The sequence below is a fragment of the Oncorhynchus mykiss genome, chromosome 9 (genome assembly GCF_057628025.1).
Source record: "Oncorhynchus mykiss isolate SJ-2025 chromosome 9, ASM5762802v1, whole genome shotgun sequence".
NCBI classification, from domain to species: Eukaryota; Metazoa; Chordata; class Actinopteri; order Salmoniformes; family Salmonidae; genus Oncorhynchus; species Oncorhynchus mykiss.
The window spans coordinates 42,891,291-42,907,418 of NC_143030.1; the positions used below are offsets into that span (position 1 = coordinate 42,891,291).

Consider the following 16,128-nt stretch of genomic DNA (forward strand, 5'->3'; position numbering starts at 1 on the left):
TCGGCCACCTTCCACCGCAGATGCGAAAGGACGATATTGGCGGATTAAACAGATGGATGTTAATGAAGATGTTTTTATTATTTATTTATTTATTTATTTATTATGCCTCGAGCGGAGTATGAGGGGGCTTCAAGCACAGAAATTATTGTAATTTTGTTTTAATGTATTTTTTTTATGCCCAGCTCATGAGGCCCCTTGATGATTTGAAGTAATTGTGTCTTGTGCCTAACGGTAAATCCACCAGTGTAGTTAGGCTCATCACATATTACTATTATTACAAACAGAAGATCACTTCTCACAATGGTGCTCCTTTAGTTAAGTTAAGTCAAAGCTGAATCAATGTCTAACAAGATCACAATGATTCATTTGCATTTTACATAACGGAACCGAATATAATAGCATAGTAGGCCTATACTGTTACACCAAAAACACCTTATTTCTAAAGAGATTTTACGATTAGATGAAGCTGAAAAGTAAAAAAAATATATATATATATACTACAACTAGGCAGGATATATGCTTTGATTCAAACAAAAAACAAAGTCTAATAGTTTTTTAACATCATCAGATCTAATTCGCTCACAAAATAGTAATTCAAGAATACCTAAATGCATACAGTGGGGCAAAAAAGTATTTAGTCAGCCACCAATTATGCAAGTTCTCCCACTTAAGATGAGAGGCCTGTAATTTTCATCATAGGTACTCTTCAACTCTCTTTAAAAAAAATCCAGAAAATCACATTGTAGGATTTTTAATGAATTTATTTGCAAATTATGGTGGAAAATAAGTATTTGGTCACCTACAAACAAGCAAGATTTCTGGCTCTCACAGACCTGTAACTTCTTCTTTAAGAGGCTCCTCTGTCCTCCACTCGTTACCTGTATTAATGGCACCTGTTTGAACTTGTTATCAGTATAAAAGACACCTGTCCACAACTTCAAACAGTCACACTCCAAACTCCACTATGGCCAAGACCAAAGAGCTGTCAAAGGACACCAGAAACAAAATTGTAGACCTGCACCAGGCTGGGAAGACTGAATCTGCAATAGGTAAGCAGCTTGGTTTGAAGAAATCAACTGTGGGAGAAATTATTAGGAAATGGAAGACATACAAGACCACTGATAATCTCCCTCGATCTGGGGCTCCACGCAAGATCTCACCCCGTGGGGTCAAAATGATCAAAAGAACGGTGAGCAAAAATCTCAGAACCACACGGGGGGACCTAGTGAATGACCTGCAGAGAGCTGGGACCAAAGTAACAAAGCCTACCATCAGTAACACACTACCCCGCCAGGGACTCAAATCCTGCAGTGCCAGACGTGCCCCCCTGCTTAAGCCAGTACATGTCCAGGCCCGTCTGAAGTTTGCTAGAGAGCATTTGGATGATCCAGAAGAAGATTGGGAGAATGTCATATGGTCAGACGAAACCAAAATATAACTTTTTGGTAAAAACTCAACTCGTCGTGTTTGGAGGACAAAGAATGCTGAGTTGCATCCAAAGAACACCATACCTACTGTGAAGCATTGGGGTGGAAACATCATGCTTTGGGGCTGTTTTTCTGCAAAGGGACCAGGACAACTGATCCGTGAAAAGGAAAGAATGAATGGGGCCATGTATCGTGAGATTTTGAGTGAAAACAAGGGCATTGAAGATGAAACGTGGCTGGGTCTTTCAGCATGACAATGATCCCAAACACACCGCCCGGGCAACGAAGGAGTGGCTTCGTAAGAAGCATTTCAAGGTCCTGGAGTGGCCTAGCCAGTCTCCAGATCTCAACCCCATAGAAAATCTTTGGAGGGAGTTGAAAGTCTGTGTTGCCCAGCAACAGCCCCAAAACATCACTGCTCTAGAGGAGAGCTGCATGGAGGAATGGGCCAAAATACCAGCAACAGTGTGTGAAATCCTTGTGAACACTTACAGAAAACGTTTGACCTCTGTCATTGCCAACAAAGGGTACATAACAAAGTATTGAGAAACTTTTGTTATTGACCAAATACTTATTTTCCACCATAATTTGTAAATAAATTCATTAAAAATCCCACAATGTGATTTTCTGGATTTTTTTTGCACAATTGGTGGCTGACTAAATACTTTTTTGCCCCACTGTATGTGAGAATGTTATTCATTGACTACAGCTCAGCGTTCAACACCATAGTGCCCTCAAAGCTCACTAAGCTAAGGACCCTGGTACTAAACACCACCCCCTGCAACTGGATCCTGGACTTCCTGATGGGCCACCCCTGGTGGTAAGGGTAGGTAACAACACATCCGCCACGCTGATCCTCAAGACAGGGGCCCCTCAGGGGTGCGTGCTCAGCCCCCTCCTGTACTCCCTGTTTACTCATGACTACACGGCCTGGCACGACTCCAACACCATCATTAAATTTGCAGATGACACAACAGTGGTAGGCCTGATCACCGACAACAATGCGACAGGTTATAGGGAGGAGGTCAGAGACCTGGCCGTATGGTGCCAGGACAACAACCTCTCCCTCAACGTGATCAAGAGAAAGGAGATGATTGTGGACTACAGGAAAAAGAGGACCGAGCACGCCCCCATTCTCATCGACAGGGCTGCAGTGGAGCAGGTTGAAAGCTTTAAGTTCCTTTGTGTCCACATCACGAACAAACTAACATGGTCCAAACACACCATGACAGTCGTGAAGTGGGCATGACAAAACCTATTCCCCTTCAGGAGATTGAAAATATTTGGTATGGGTCCTCAGATCCTCAAAAGGTTCTACAGCTGCACCATCGAGAGCATCCTGAATGGTTGCATCACTGCCTGGTATGGCAACTGCTCAGCCTCTGACTGCAAGGCACTATAGAGGGTAGTGTTAACGGCCCAGTACATCACTGGGGCCAAGCTTCCTGCCATCCAGGACCTCTATACCAGGCGGTGTCAGAGGAAGGCCCTAAAAATTGTCAAAGACTCCAGCCACCCTACTCATCGACTGTTCACTCTGCTACCACACGGCAAGCGGTAACGGAGCGCTAAGTCTAGTTCCAAGAGGCTTCTAAACAGCTTCTACCCTCAAGCCATAACAGTCCTGAACATCTGGTCAAATGGCTACCCCTCCACTGCCACTCTCTGTTGTTACCTATGCATAGGCACTTTAATTAACTCTACCTACATGTACATACTTTCTCAACTAACCGGTGCCCCTGCCCATTGACTCTGTACCAACACCTTTAATTACATTTGACTTTTATCTCTTATTCTTATCCGTATTTTTTTATCCGTATTTTTTTAAACTCTCAGGGGCTTGTAAGCAAGCATTTCACTGTAAGGTGAATTCAGTGCATGTTGTATTCGGTGCATGTGACTAATAAAATTTGATTTGGAGGATGCGTTTTAATGAATAGTCTATAATGATAGGCTATTCCGTTGGCTTCATCTGTCGGTACAAACGTTGATTTGGGAAATCATGACATCATTTATATTTTTGGGCACTCCCTCCATTAATAATTAAAAAAAGAGCAATGATGTCCCACTTTCTGAATTCACCCTATGCCTATAGCACAACTTTAATCTCTAAAGCATGAACACAGAAATGTAAAACAAATGACATGATGTCTTTGTCCTCCATAGCTCAGCGACGGACAGAGGGGCAAGCAGCAGGCTGCCTAGTTCTATTTGACAGTCAGCAGCGAGCGCACGATATGCGCCCTCGTGCGTGTGGTAACAGCAGTTGTCTGACAGAACTGAAAAAAAAAGAGAACTACGCAGCCATTTTGAGTCGAGAATAAAAACTCAAAAGAGCAAAGAAATCACATTATTTCCTCTAGAATGATTCCAAATAAGTACAACCGGTAACATCTCGTGTGGTTCGTTTCCATTTGGCAATCCTATCTGTACTGTCGTACCAATTTTTTCCGTCCGTGCTTTCTCATCCGGCTGGCATTTCGAAATGCAAGATAAAGCCGTTTATCCCAACCTTTAAATCTAGCAATAACCAATCAGAGCACCCGGAATCCGATGTCAGTGACGGAGTATCCAATCGGCGCATGCGTCTCGCGATCGAGTGTAGTAGGGTAAAAGATGGCGGCGGGCTCGGATTTGCTGGATGATGCCTTTTTCAACACTGAGGTGGACGAGAAAGTAGTTAGTGATCTAGTTGGATCTTTGGAGTCTGAGCTCACGGGATCGGGTCGCGGAAACTCTGCAGTCAGGGTCCAGGCTGCCGCAAATCACATTGGCAACCCCGCTGTATGTGGCAAATCCAATGTCCAGGACAGCAAAATGGGACTTTCACAAGAGCTTGCTAAACCAGGTAACGTAAGATAATAGCTTTAGCGGCTGACTCTGGTTAGCACATTTCACGTTGTTTTGACTGTTTTCGTATCTTTTTAAGCCACACCAATTGACTAAATTCTTGCGAATACATATGTTCAATTTATATATATATTTGATATTTCCCTTTCTCTCATGTTTCCTCTGCTGTAGGGACTAGCGTCCAAGCGGGTGTCATTAATAGTACGAGGTCCACCATGGATACAGCGGCCGGGACGACGGCGGCGGCGGGCTCAGGCATGACAGCGGGACACAGTCAGAGTAAGACCGGGGCAGCCGGTTGTGTGGTAACAGTGGTTCCCGATCACGGGGAAGGGATCGGGAAAACCGGGTCGGCTTGTGTACAAACTTTAAATGGAAGTAGCGTTGTAATAAACTCTCATAATTTGGTGAGTTCGGCAAGCAGCACAGTGCCCGCAGTCACAGTTGTCAACAACGGACCAGGCTCCGTGGTCGAAGGAAACGTAATCTTACCCTCAACTTCCATTCAAACCTCTCTAATGGACAATGCTGTCACTTCAACTGTAGTATCGTCTCAGCCGTCTGTTCTAAACAGTGTGCCCACTGTCACGCTCGTGAGGCCGCCTATGCACACCACCGGAGCAGTCACCTCGCCGAGCGGGAGCAATACCTTTCTGACATCATCTGTCAACGTCGCTCACCCTGCATGTTCAGGAGCACAAATCAACAAGTCGGAGTCGCCAAAAACGGCAATACAAAAGACCGCACAGGTGACGGGGACGGCAGCAGCTGTAGCGAAAAGCCCATCGACTATTGCAATCAGTCCTGGTGGGATAAGGGCGATCGCTCCTCAGGTATTGGCCCCAAGACTTCCGCAGCCCCAACAGAATGCTCCAAACATCCAAAACATTCAGCTCCCCCCAGGTAACTTTTCCATTCTCAGTTGATATTGTATAGCTGATTTATTGAAGCATGATTTGATGTGTTAGAGTAGCCAATTATGTCAGTGAGCCACAGTGAGTGGAGAGGGGATACAATGCATCTTGCTGGCAGCGTTTCAAGGCTCTATCAATGTGATAAACAAACTTTATTGCAAACTTATGGCTAGCATTCTCAACTACACTTGTCATCGCTGTGGCACACAGACAAGTCTTTTGTTTGTTTATCAGACAAACTGTCCAGTTGCTATACTGTACTCTATCCGTGTGTGTGTGTGGTGTGTGCGCGCGTGCGCTTTTCTGTCCATTGTTCATGCTCCTCTAGCACACTGTGACCTGTGGGAACATTCTATTGATTCTGTCTACTTGTTTTGCTTGTAAAAGCAGATTAGTGTTGGCTGTTCTCTGTCGTGTGGTCCTGATAACACACATACCATGGACCAACCCAGTGTCAAGGGGCACACTGACACTGTAGTGCATCATGTAATCTAGTTGCAAGCATGTGTCAATTTTTTTGTTGGATCTACATGTCTCACTGGTTCTGTCTAACAATGCTATCCACCATTAAGCTCGCCACTGAAAATTGAGTTTTCATGATAATTACTTTTTACTGTACTACTTTTCAGCCAAGAGTGGCCAAATAATATATTTTCTAAGCAAACAATGCTTTAGAAGTTATTCAATTGTGGTGTATTTAGCGATTCTGTCTGTTGATCTATGACCCCTGTTTGACCTCACCTCTGACCCCCTCCATGCCCTCTGCCCTGTGCAGGGATGGTGTTGGTGCGCAGTGAGAGTGGGCAGCTGTTAATGATCCACCAGCAGACCCTGGCCCAGATGCAGGCTCAGTCCCAGAGCCCCATGACCCCACGGCCAGCCACCCCCACCAGCACGCCCCCTGTCCAGATCACCTCTGTACAGGTACAAACACACACTGAAACTGTAATCATCTCTTAGCTCCAGTGATGGAGAGATCACAGTGTGATTGAATAAAGAGAGGGATGAAAGAGCGACACAGGTGAGCAGAGGTGACACAGAGCCGGTTCATTTACACCTGTCGCACCAACCAAAAACTAGACTACTGCGGCATATACAACGCACGTTCATGAGATGTGATGCTTCATAATGATGGTTGCTAGGCAGCGCCCAGTGGCAGTTCTAAACATTGCGAGGCATGTCCCATCACTTCGCAAAGCCCACCGCCATGCACGTTTTCTCAACCACAGCTGGATGGATCAATCAATAATTGCTTTGGGAATGAGTATCACTGAATGAGAATAAAGTTAATGCTGTTGAAGGCATTTATCATGTTGTTGCTTACTGAAACTCCCAAAGTCGTCCAACTGTTTTAAATACTTTAAAGCAATAGCCGAATGTGGTCAACCGTCATTTCAGCACCGTTATGATTGGGCCAGTGTTATCGGCGCTGCTTTGAGACAAGCGTGGGGACTTATCTTGATTCATTCATCAATGTCCGATTTTTGTTTTCACCGAATATCTGTTTTGGATATTTGGTTACAATTAGGCTGGGAAAATGTTAGCCAAATTGAGGTGAGTGTTGATGATGATCTTTAGTCTAGTTTGCTCGTCTAGCAGTGTTGTTATCAGAATATTTAGCTGGTATGCTATGTAGCCTACGGTAGCCTAGTATAACATGTGGATTATTTTGCTCGTCACTCGTGTAGTAGCCTAGGCTATATTCCGACTAAAAGCTCTTGACTTGTCTGATGATCAATCAATATGATTTTGTTTCACAGAATCTACGTCTATATGTTTGGTTAATTGGTTTCTTTCTGGGCAAATAAGAGGATCATCTATTTGTTCGCTAATATCTGATCAGACACATTTAGCATGCTATAATGTAGCATAAATCAAGTGTATTATGTAGCTATTGACTTGCGCATAGGCAACATGAAAAGCCTGCGTCGGTTGTGAAATTTGAATACGAGACTCGCATCCCTTTGAAAACAGAGGTTGCTATTATATTCTGTGCATATCATGAAAGAATACGCCTGCTCCCTACAAGGCGTAGATTCTACTCCCAGACATAGCTCATAGAAGGGTTATGCCCAGACCGTGCAATAGGTCTAATTTTAAGGTGTGACGTAGAGTTACCACCCATTGGTGCAACCGTCCCCAGAACCCTTGTCCTATCCTGTAGGCTCCAGGGATGCCCCTCATTGCCCGTCAGGTGACCCCCACCACCATCATCAAGCAGGGCACCCCGGCCCAGACCACTGTCCCCCAGAGGCCTCCTGTGCTACAGCAGGTAGGTACACCAACCCCCCCCCCCCCCCCCCCCCTTCTCTCTTCTCTTTAATTATCTCACCCTCTCCCCTTAGTCTCATTTCATCCCCTACTCCCTTTGTCCCTTTTCTCCTGCAGAACACCATTGTGCTAGGTGGGGCGGCTGCCACCCCAGGTCAGGCCCCAGTGCAGCCTGGCTCGGCGGCAACAGCAGTCAACCAGCGAGCAGGGACCCCCGGAGCTACCGGGACACCAGGCAATCCCTCTACCACTATGGTGAGACGACACTCCTCTACTCCCTCCTGCATTTGTCTACTCCTAAATGGTCATGCTATGGTTTTTGTGTGTGTGTGTGTGGGTGTGTGTGTGTGTGTGTGTGTGTGTAGGAGACCCTGGAGAATGTGAAGAAATGCAAGAACTTCCTTTCCACGCTGATCAAGCTGGCATCCAGCGGGAAGCAGTCGTCAGAGACCACGGCCAGCGTCAAGGACCTGGTCAAGAGCCTGTTGGTACGTCTGTCTGTCTGTGTCCATTTCATTCTTTCTCTCTCTTACTCTTTTTCCTCACTCTGTCTTTCTACATTGATGTCTGTGTTTTTCTACCACTGCAGGAAGGTAAGATCGAAGCGGAGGAGTTCACCAGTCGGTTATACCGGGAGCTCAACTCCTCTCCTCAGCCATATCTTGTGCCTTTCCTCAAGGTGAGACCAATGGCTTTTCCGTTCTTTAATGTAGCTAGCTATTCACTCGCTACCCAAACAAATGCAAGTGGACCGGAAGATGCAATATCGATGAGGGAATGACCTGTGCTCTCCCTCCCCATCTCCAGAGGAGTCTCCCTGCACTGCGTCAGATGACCCCAGACTCGACAGCCTTCATCCAGCAGAGCCAGCTTCCCCAGGCCAGCGTCCAGCCTGTCGCCTCCTCCACAGCCCTGACTACAGTGGCGCTGGGGGGCACGGCCGCCGCACAGAGACTCCCTCTTAACAGAACCACCAGCCCTGGGGCCAAGGGGACCATGCACCAGTCTCCTGTCATCAGCCCGGCCCTGACACCTCACAGCAAGCCTGGCCTGGTATACTATATCCTAATGATACTCCACTCAGTGTTTCCATGTATTGTATAGGGGGTTGCCTTGTTGTTCTTCGTGTCACATGAAGTCTATATGACTATGTTATGTTGAGGGATGACCCAAAGTATATCTACATGGCAAAGCCGAGTTGCACTGGGCCGGCCAGGTTATGCATCCACCGTAATTGCTGGAACCATGCTAGAAAGGACAATGTTAAAAATATATACCCGAGCCTGAACAGTAAAGTGTGCTCTATTGTGTGAATCATGTTTTATCCCTCTCTCTCCTCTCTCTGTGTAGATGGTGCCCCAGCAGCAGGGGGCGTTGGCGAGTACTCAGGTAACTCTGGCCCAGTCGCCCATGGTTACTTTCCGAGGCCAGTCCCACAGTCGCATCATCATGGGACATCCGCAGGTGGTCAAACAGCTGCAAACAGGTGTGCGTTTGTATTGTCTGCGTCCCATCCTCTTAACTGCGTCATGCCTTTGAGTTTGATGTTTGTGTACATATTCTACAGTCGTGGCCAAAAGTTTTGAGAATGACACAAATATTAATTTTCACAGTGTGCTGCCTCAGTTTGTATGATGGCAATTTGCATGTACTCCAGAATGTTATGATAAGTCATCAGATGAATTGCAATTAATTGCAGTCCCTCTTTGCCATGCAAATTAACTGAATCCCCCAAAAAACATTTCCACTGCATTTCAGCCCTGCCACAAAAGGACCAGCTGACATCATGTCAGTGATTCTCTCGTTAACACAGGTGTGAGTGTTGACGAGGACAAGGCTGGAGATCACTCTGTCATGCTGATTGAGTTCGAATAACAGACTGGAAGCTTCAAAAGGAGGGTGGTGCTTTGAATCATTCCTCTGTCAATCATGGTTACCTGCAAGGAAACGGGTGCCGTCATCAATGCTTTGCACAAAAAGGGCTTCACAGGCAAGGATATTGCTGCCAGTAAGATTGCACCTAAATCAAGCATTTATCTAATCATCAAGAGCTTCAAGGAGAGTGGCTCAATTGTTGTGAAGAAGGCTTCAGGGCACCCAAGAAAGTCCAGCAAGCGCCAGGACCGTCTCCTAAAGTTGATTCAGCTGTGGGATCGGGGCACCACCAGTATAGAGCTTGTTCAGGAATGGCAGCAGGCATCTGCACGCACAGTGAGGCAAAGACTTTTGGAGGATGGCCTGGTGTCAAGAAGGGCAGCAAAGAAGCCACATCTCTCCACTTCTCTCCAGGAAAAACATCAGGGACAGACTGATATTCTGCAAAAGTTACAGGGATTGGACTGCTGAGGACTGGGTTTAAGTAATTATCTCTTATGGATCCCCTTTCCAATTGTTTGGGGCATCTGGAGAAAAGCTTGTCCGGAGAAGACAAGGTGAGCGCTACCATCAGTCCTGTGTCATGCCAACAGTAAAGCATCCTGAGCCCGTTCATGTGTCGGGTTGCTTCTCAGCCAAGGGAGTGGGCTCACTCACAATTTTGCCTAAGAACACAGCCACGAATAAAAAATGGTACCAACACAACTTCTCCTAACCATCCAGGAACAGTTTGGTGACGGACAATGCCTTTTCCAGCATGATGGAGCACCTTATCATAAGGCAAAAGTGATAACTAAGTGGCTCGGGGAACAAAACATCATATTTTGGGTCCATGGCCAGAAAACTCCCAAGACCCTAATCCCATTGAGAACTTGTGGTCAATCCTCAAGAGGCAGGTGGACAAACAAAAACCCACAAATTCTGACAAACTCCAAGCATTGATCATGCAAGAATGGGCTGCCGTCGGTCCGGTTGTGGCCCAGAAGTTAATTGACAGCATGCCAGGGCTGCAAATATCTTTGCATCAACTTCATGTAATTGTCAATAAAAGCCTTTGACACTTATGAAATGCTTGTAATTATACTTCAGTATTCCATAGTAACATCTGACAAAATATCCAAAGACACTGAAGCAGCAAACTTTGTGGAAATTAATATTTGTGTCATTCTCAACTTTTGGCCACGACTGTACATGAAAATGTCAGCCATTTCTCAAACAGAAATATAATTTATACAAAGGATAACGTATTAGTTATCTTTCACATACCATCGCTGTATAATACTGCTCCTGTGCAGGATAGGAGCTTTTCTGTGTTGGCTATTTTTCCACGTCTCTGGGACAAACGCGCTCAGTGTGAACAATGGCAGTGTCAATGATAGAAAGCGTCAGACCGACGTTTTCGGTCTGGCCGGCTGCTATTAGCTAGTGGAGACGGGCAGTAGTGTGTGTGTGTGTGTGTGGGCTTGTATTACTATCCTCGTGGGTACTGGAAATCTCAGTCCCCACAAGGAAAATTCTCCCTCGTGGGGGACATTTCTCAAGTCTCCACGAGGACAAAGGCTATTTTAGGCTTAAGGGTTAGGGGTTAGGGTTAGAATTCGGGTTAGGGTTTGGGTTAAGGTAGTGGCGTTATGCCCATAGGGGGCATAGGGACACGTGCCCCCTCAAATTTGTCCTGTTAACATTTTATTAAAATAAAGAGATTTCTGTAATGCTATCCCAAATCGATTACCAATCTTCCAACCTCCTATATCTAGCTACCAAGAAACCATTTCAGGCCATCAATCAAGTTAGAGTAACTAGCATGCCTAACTATCTTAGCTGGCATGCCTGCTGGTAAGGTTGGTAGACTTCAGAAAAGCAAGCAATAACTAAATGTACTCACATCCTTTCAATCTTTTACCCAGATTTGAGCAGAGAAGCATATTTAGTTTCTTTAAAAAATGTTACCACCAGTCAGTGAGAAACGGACAGCTCAAGAAGTTTGCTTAGATATGCCGGAAAATAAACACATTTCTGACATCAAATTAAGCATAATGATTATGGCTCTAGATTACAGGAGTTAAAAAAAAGCTAAATACTCAACTTCTACCTCTGAGCCATCCTCACATACTTTGTGCCTCCTCACATTTCTGTGCATGATGCACCTGGGTTAAAATTAGGGTAAGGGAAAGTAGAATTTTGAATGGAAATACACTTTACATGTGTTCCCTGGACTGTATGGAAACACTGCCCCCTTGTGAGCGATGAATGTAACTGCATGCGATATTGCTCAAGAAAGCGCTCATCTGTGACATGTTCTTCTTCCATCTCTTTTCCTCTTGATCTCGGTTCCTCTCTTCTGCTCACAGCAGATGTACCAAGAAGAAGATGATTACTTATTGATGTGTAAATGATACATTATACAATGTGAAAGGTTGAGGAGCCTGTGTGAAGGTCGAGTGTCTGTTATGTAACAGTTCCTCCCCTATCTTGCGCTCTCTGTCTCCCTGTCTGTGTCTCAGTTCCTGTAGTGAAACAAGCTCCATCACCAGGGGCCAAGGTAACACTGGGGTGCCAGTCTTTGCTCTCTGTTGCACAGAAGAACAAGCTGAAGGAGGCAAGCGGAGGAACCTTCAAGTAATACACGCGCGCACACAAGTCGGATGATTTCAGAATTCTTAAAGTGAAAAAGAGAGGCCTTGAGAAATAGTTATCTTTCTCTTCTTTCCCCCTCTTTCCCTGTCTCCTTCATCCAGAGATGATGATGATATCAATGACGTGGCCTCCATGGCTGGAGTCAACCTGTCAGAGGAGAGCGCCCGTATCCTGGCAACCAACTCTGAGCTGGTGGGCGCGGTGACTCGCTCCTGTAAGGACGAGGCCTTCCTCCACACCACCTCACTAACCCGGAGAGTACAGGAGATCGGTGAGACACACACCACATAAACGCACGCATGCACACACACACACACACACACACACACACACACACACACACTCTGTACCTAAAATCTAAATCTCTTAACATCTCCTGTCCCTTTGTAACAGGTAGGAGGTTTGGGGTGATTGACCTGGGGCCAGAGGTTATCAACTACGTTTCCCATGCAACACAGCAGCGGCTGCAGAACCTGCTGGAGAAAGTGACGGAGGTGGCGCAGCAGAAAAACATCACCTTCAAGGTGAGAGAACACAGCTTCTGTGGGTGTTGGCGTGAAGGAGGTTCAGGCGTTCTTTAATGAGCAATTAAGTTCTGTTGTTTTCTGTCTACTGGGTTGTCATCCTTATTGTTGCTAGCCTTTCATCTTCAAAAAGTGCTGAAGGGGACTCCCGAGTGGCGCAGCGGTCTAAGGCATTGCATCGCAGCGCTAGAGGTGTCACTACAGACCCGGGTTCGAGCCCAAGCTGTGTCGCAACCGGGAGACCCATGAGGGGGCGCACAATTGGCCCAGCGTCGTCCGTGTTAGGGGAGGGTTTGGCCTGCCGGAATGCCCTTATCCCATCGCGCTCTAGCGACTCCTTGTGGCGGGCCGGGGGAGTGTGCACGCTGACTTCGTTTGCCAGCTGGACGGCGTTTCCTCTGACACATTGGTGCGGCTGGCTTCCGGGTTAAGGCGAGCAGTGTTTCAAGAAGCGGTGCGGCTTGTCGGGGTCGTGTTTCGGAGGATGCATGGCTTTCGACCTTCGCCTCTCCCGAGTCCATACGGGAGTTGCAGCGAAGGGACAAGACTGTAACTACCACTTGGATATCACAAAATTGGGGAGAAAAGAGGGTAAAAACTACAACAACAAAAAGTAATCAATTTTTACCCTTATAAACCATTATATCTCTCTCTCCTTCAGGAGGATGATAAGTATGAACAGGTGAGTGACGTGCGAGCCCAGCTGAAGTTCTATGAGCAGCTGGATCAGATGGAGAAACAGAGGAAGGAGGAGCAGGAGAGGGAGATCCTGATGAAGGCTGCCAAGGTAACTCACTGTGACCACAGGCATTGATGCACTAACCTTAGAAATGTGGAAGTTGCTTAGAAATGTGGAAGTGCAACTTCAACCATGTTTACATAGCCTTTTTGCACCATCTAGTGGTCTTATACTGTAAGTGCCAGTAGTGTTGATAGTGAATTCCGTGCCTCTTCCCCCCCCCCCCCCCAGTCTCGATCGCGGCAAGAGGACCCAGAGCAGCTTCGGCTCAAGCAGAAGGCCAAAGAGGTGAGAGGAGAGCGTTTGTGTGGCTGTATGCAGAGTCGTACGCTAATGATTGGTAGTGTTTCTCATACTCTGTGTGTCACTTGTCTCAGTCTCCAAGCACAGGAGCGTTGTGTGTGTCATGCCTGTTCCCTCTGTGTGTTGTCTAGATGCAGCAGCAGGAGCTGAATCAGATCAGGCAGAAGGAGGCCAACATGACGGCCCTGGCAGCCATCGGCCCCAGGAAGAAACGGAAAATGGAGTCCCCCGTCAACGGCGCCGGGGCTGAGGTGGAGTATCATGACCACTACTCTAGGCTCGATCATTGCCTACATATTGCGCTTAACAAGGATCCAAACGTGTGGATTGATAGCGGTTTATGCATACACATGTTTTTGAAGATCAACATGAATGTTCCTTTCTCTTGTCTCCCCCTCCCTCTCCGCAGGGTTCTGGCTCTGGTCCCTCGTCATCGGGTGGGGCCAATAGCGGAGGCTCCAGACCTCAGCGCCAGCGCATCACCAGGGTCAACCTCAGGGACCTGCTCTTCTGTCTGGAGAATGAGAGAGAAACCAGTAGCTCACATCTGCTCTACAAAGGCTTCCTCAAATAACACACAGGGAGACGAGACACTAATGAGAGAAACCAGTCACTGGGATGCACGTGACTCAGTCTCCAATAACACCTCCCCCCCCCGACAGATCAGAGGCCAGACGCTCCCAATAGCAGCTCCCTTATAGAGCTACACGTGACGGCACCTCCTCCTCTTCTGTGCTCTCCTACAATCATGACCTGGAGGGAAGGCAGACCAGCGGCGCCTGGAATATGAATCATCAGCTGTGCCCTACACGCCCTCCTCAAAGGTGAGGTGGTGGGTCTTCTGGACCCTCCTTTACCCCCGTGCCTCTCACAGTTCTCTAGGGACCAGCTACTGGCAACCTGGTCCCCTCCCATACACTGCCCTCTGGTGCCCTGGACAGGGAAATGCTCTTATTTGTGAGGTCTCCTTTGGGTCTGGATACATCCTCATTCACAGTAGGTGCATAGCTTTGCCAACCTTTAACCTCATGCAAGAGGCTTCTATGATTAGACTTTTTTTATAAAGAACCCCAGCGAGGACCCTTTTAACACGGTTAACGAACAAATGTACTAAACTGCATTCGTAACGTTAAGTCCCTGACCAAACAGGAACTCTGGGCCTTTTGTTGGGCGATAGAGGTGGGGTTAGAGACTATTTTATAGTCATTCATTCTAGTGCTATTACCTGTGGATTTTTTTTATTTTATTTTTTATTTTTTTACTTGACTGATACAAGTCTTCTGCTGAGTTGCCTTTTTGCCAAAATAAAGCCATATGAATGATACATGTCTAACTCTCTAGAACTCTGATAACATTACAGGACCCCTACTTGTTATTCAGTCAGTTTTTAGGCATTGTTTGATTTCTGTTTTAGTGTAACTTCCCGTGTGCTTTTGTGTTTGCCTTTTTTGTTTTTGGATCCGTTTATTATGATTACGTCAACATGTCTGTTGTAAAGGTTATGGAAATAGACGCGAGCTTGTGTGCGTTGCTCATTTCTGGTGCACATGTGACTTCCTAAGGAGCCAGTCTGTCAATCACAGTTCATACAAATCATATGTTTCTACCGGTAGACTGTGTGTGTGTGTGTGGGGGGGAGGATAAACATGAACAGGTTTATGAATATTTCTTTTTTCAAAAGAGTCATGTAAATAATAATTAACAATAATGAATTGTTGATGCAACAATGCAAAGTGAGACTGAGACGTTGATGCAACGTTGGCAATAAATAGCCTATTTATATTTGGAGGTAGGCCCATTGCTGGCTGCCATGGTGATGTGTGATGGAATGCAGAATATGGACTCCACCTCCCCCAGAGGTATACACCCACTTTCTATATCATTTAAATATTTTGTTGGGTGCACATACTAATTGGTTGTTTCTGACGGTTTTGGATGGTAGTGTATGAAAAATGTATACTGATTAAACTTTTCCAGCTGTACATACTTCAGTTGGCCTTTTTGTAAGGTCTGTCAATAGAAGATTCATTTTCTTTTCTCAACCATTTTATTTTTCTCTCTGCTAGTCAATCAGTATTGATATGTTTTTATACCATCGCCCCTGGCAACTGTTACATACATTTCCCTCTGTCCATTTTCTATCGGCCAACACAGTTTTCAATGAAAAACGGAAGTCTATTATGTAAATATAAGTTTTGCACAGCCATTTGTTAATATGTAAATACTCTAAATGAAAGGTTTTTAATGGTGATTGTTTATAGAGGATTGAGAGAGAATAATCTCCTTCATTAAAAAAATGACATAAGTTGTTGTGCTGTGTCTTTCTGCCTGGGGCGTATCTAGCTTAAACCCCTCTCAATGCCTGCATTTATAGTTTGTCTTATACAGTGGCTACCTACTGTATTAACAGAGACAGATGGGCTGCAATGACACCAGGGATTTTTTTGAAACTGTTCCTTGAGTTCAAGTGCAGTACATAGTTCTTTCAGCGGAGGGCACTATTGTATCACTAAATCTCCACATCCCTCAAACAGTGGTCAATCTCATCAAAAGAAATCCATTTGCTTGGTGTCTTTGGGAGTAAGAGC

General features: G+C 45.9%; 1 protein-coding gene across 3 annotated transcripts; it reads left to right on the plus strand.

Moving 5' to 3' along the window:
• Positions 1-3,987: 3,987 nt before the first annotated feature.
• On the plus strand, positions 3,988-15,845 carry LOC110532011 (transcription initiation factor TFIID subunit 4). Of its 3 annotated transcripts, XR_016483266.1 has the most exons (17): positions 4,001-4,275; positions 4,449-5,180; positions 5,967-6,115; positions 7,356-7,463; positions 7,580-7,717; positions 7,828-7,950; positions 8,052-8,141; positions 8,270-8,515; positions 8,813-8,948; positions 11,842-11,956; positions 12,076-12,245; positions 12,368-12,498; positions 12,614-13,047; positions 13,160-13,285; positions 13,469-13,525; positions 13,672-13,791; positions 13,950-15,845. XR_016483266.1 is itself a non-coding variant. In XM_036987920.2 (16 exons), the coding sequence occupies exons 1-16, from the start codon at positions 4,044-4,046 to the stop codon at positions 14,112-14,114; spliced, it is 2,838 nt and encodes a 945-aa protein (XP_036843815.2). In that variant the 5' UTR covers positions 3,988-4,043; the 3' UTR covers positions 14,115-15,845. The 3 variants fall into 3 exon arrangements, 2 of the variants coding, with proteins under 2 accessions (XP_036843815.2, XP_090040378.1); XM_036987920.2 differs by lacking the exon at positions 12,614-13,047 and having other exon boundaries at positions 3,988-4,275; XM_090184252.1 differs by lacking the exons at positions 11,842-11,956; positions 12,076-12,245; positions 12,368-12,498; ... (3 more) ...; positions 13,672-13,791; positions 13,950-15,845 and adding an exon at positions 9,221-10,401.
• Positions 15,846-16,128: the final 283 nt, after the last annotated feature.

Coding starts and splice junctions, on each gene's coding strand:
- LOC110532011 (XM_036987920.2), top strand. CDS start 4,044: ATGGCGGCGGGCTCGGATTTGCTGGATGATGCCTTTTTCAACACTGAG. Junction 6,116..7,355: donor TCCAGATCACCTCTGTACAG/GTACAAACACAC, acceptor CCTATCCTGTAG/GCTCCAGGGATGCCCCTCAT. Junction 13,286..13,468: donor TCCTGATGAAGGCTGCCAAG/GTAACTCACTGT, acceptor CCCCCCCCCCAG/TCTCGATCGCGGCAAGAGGA.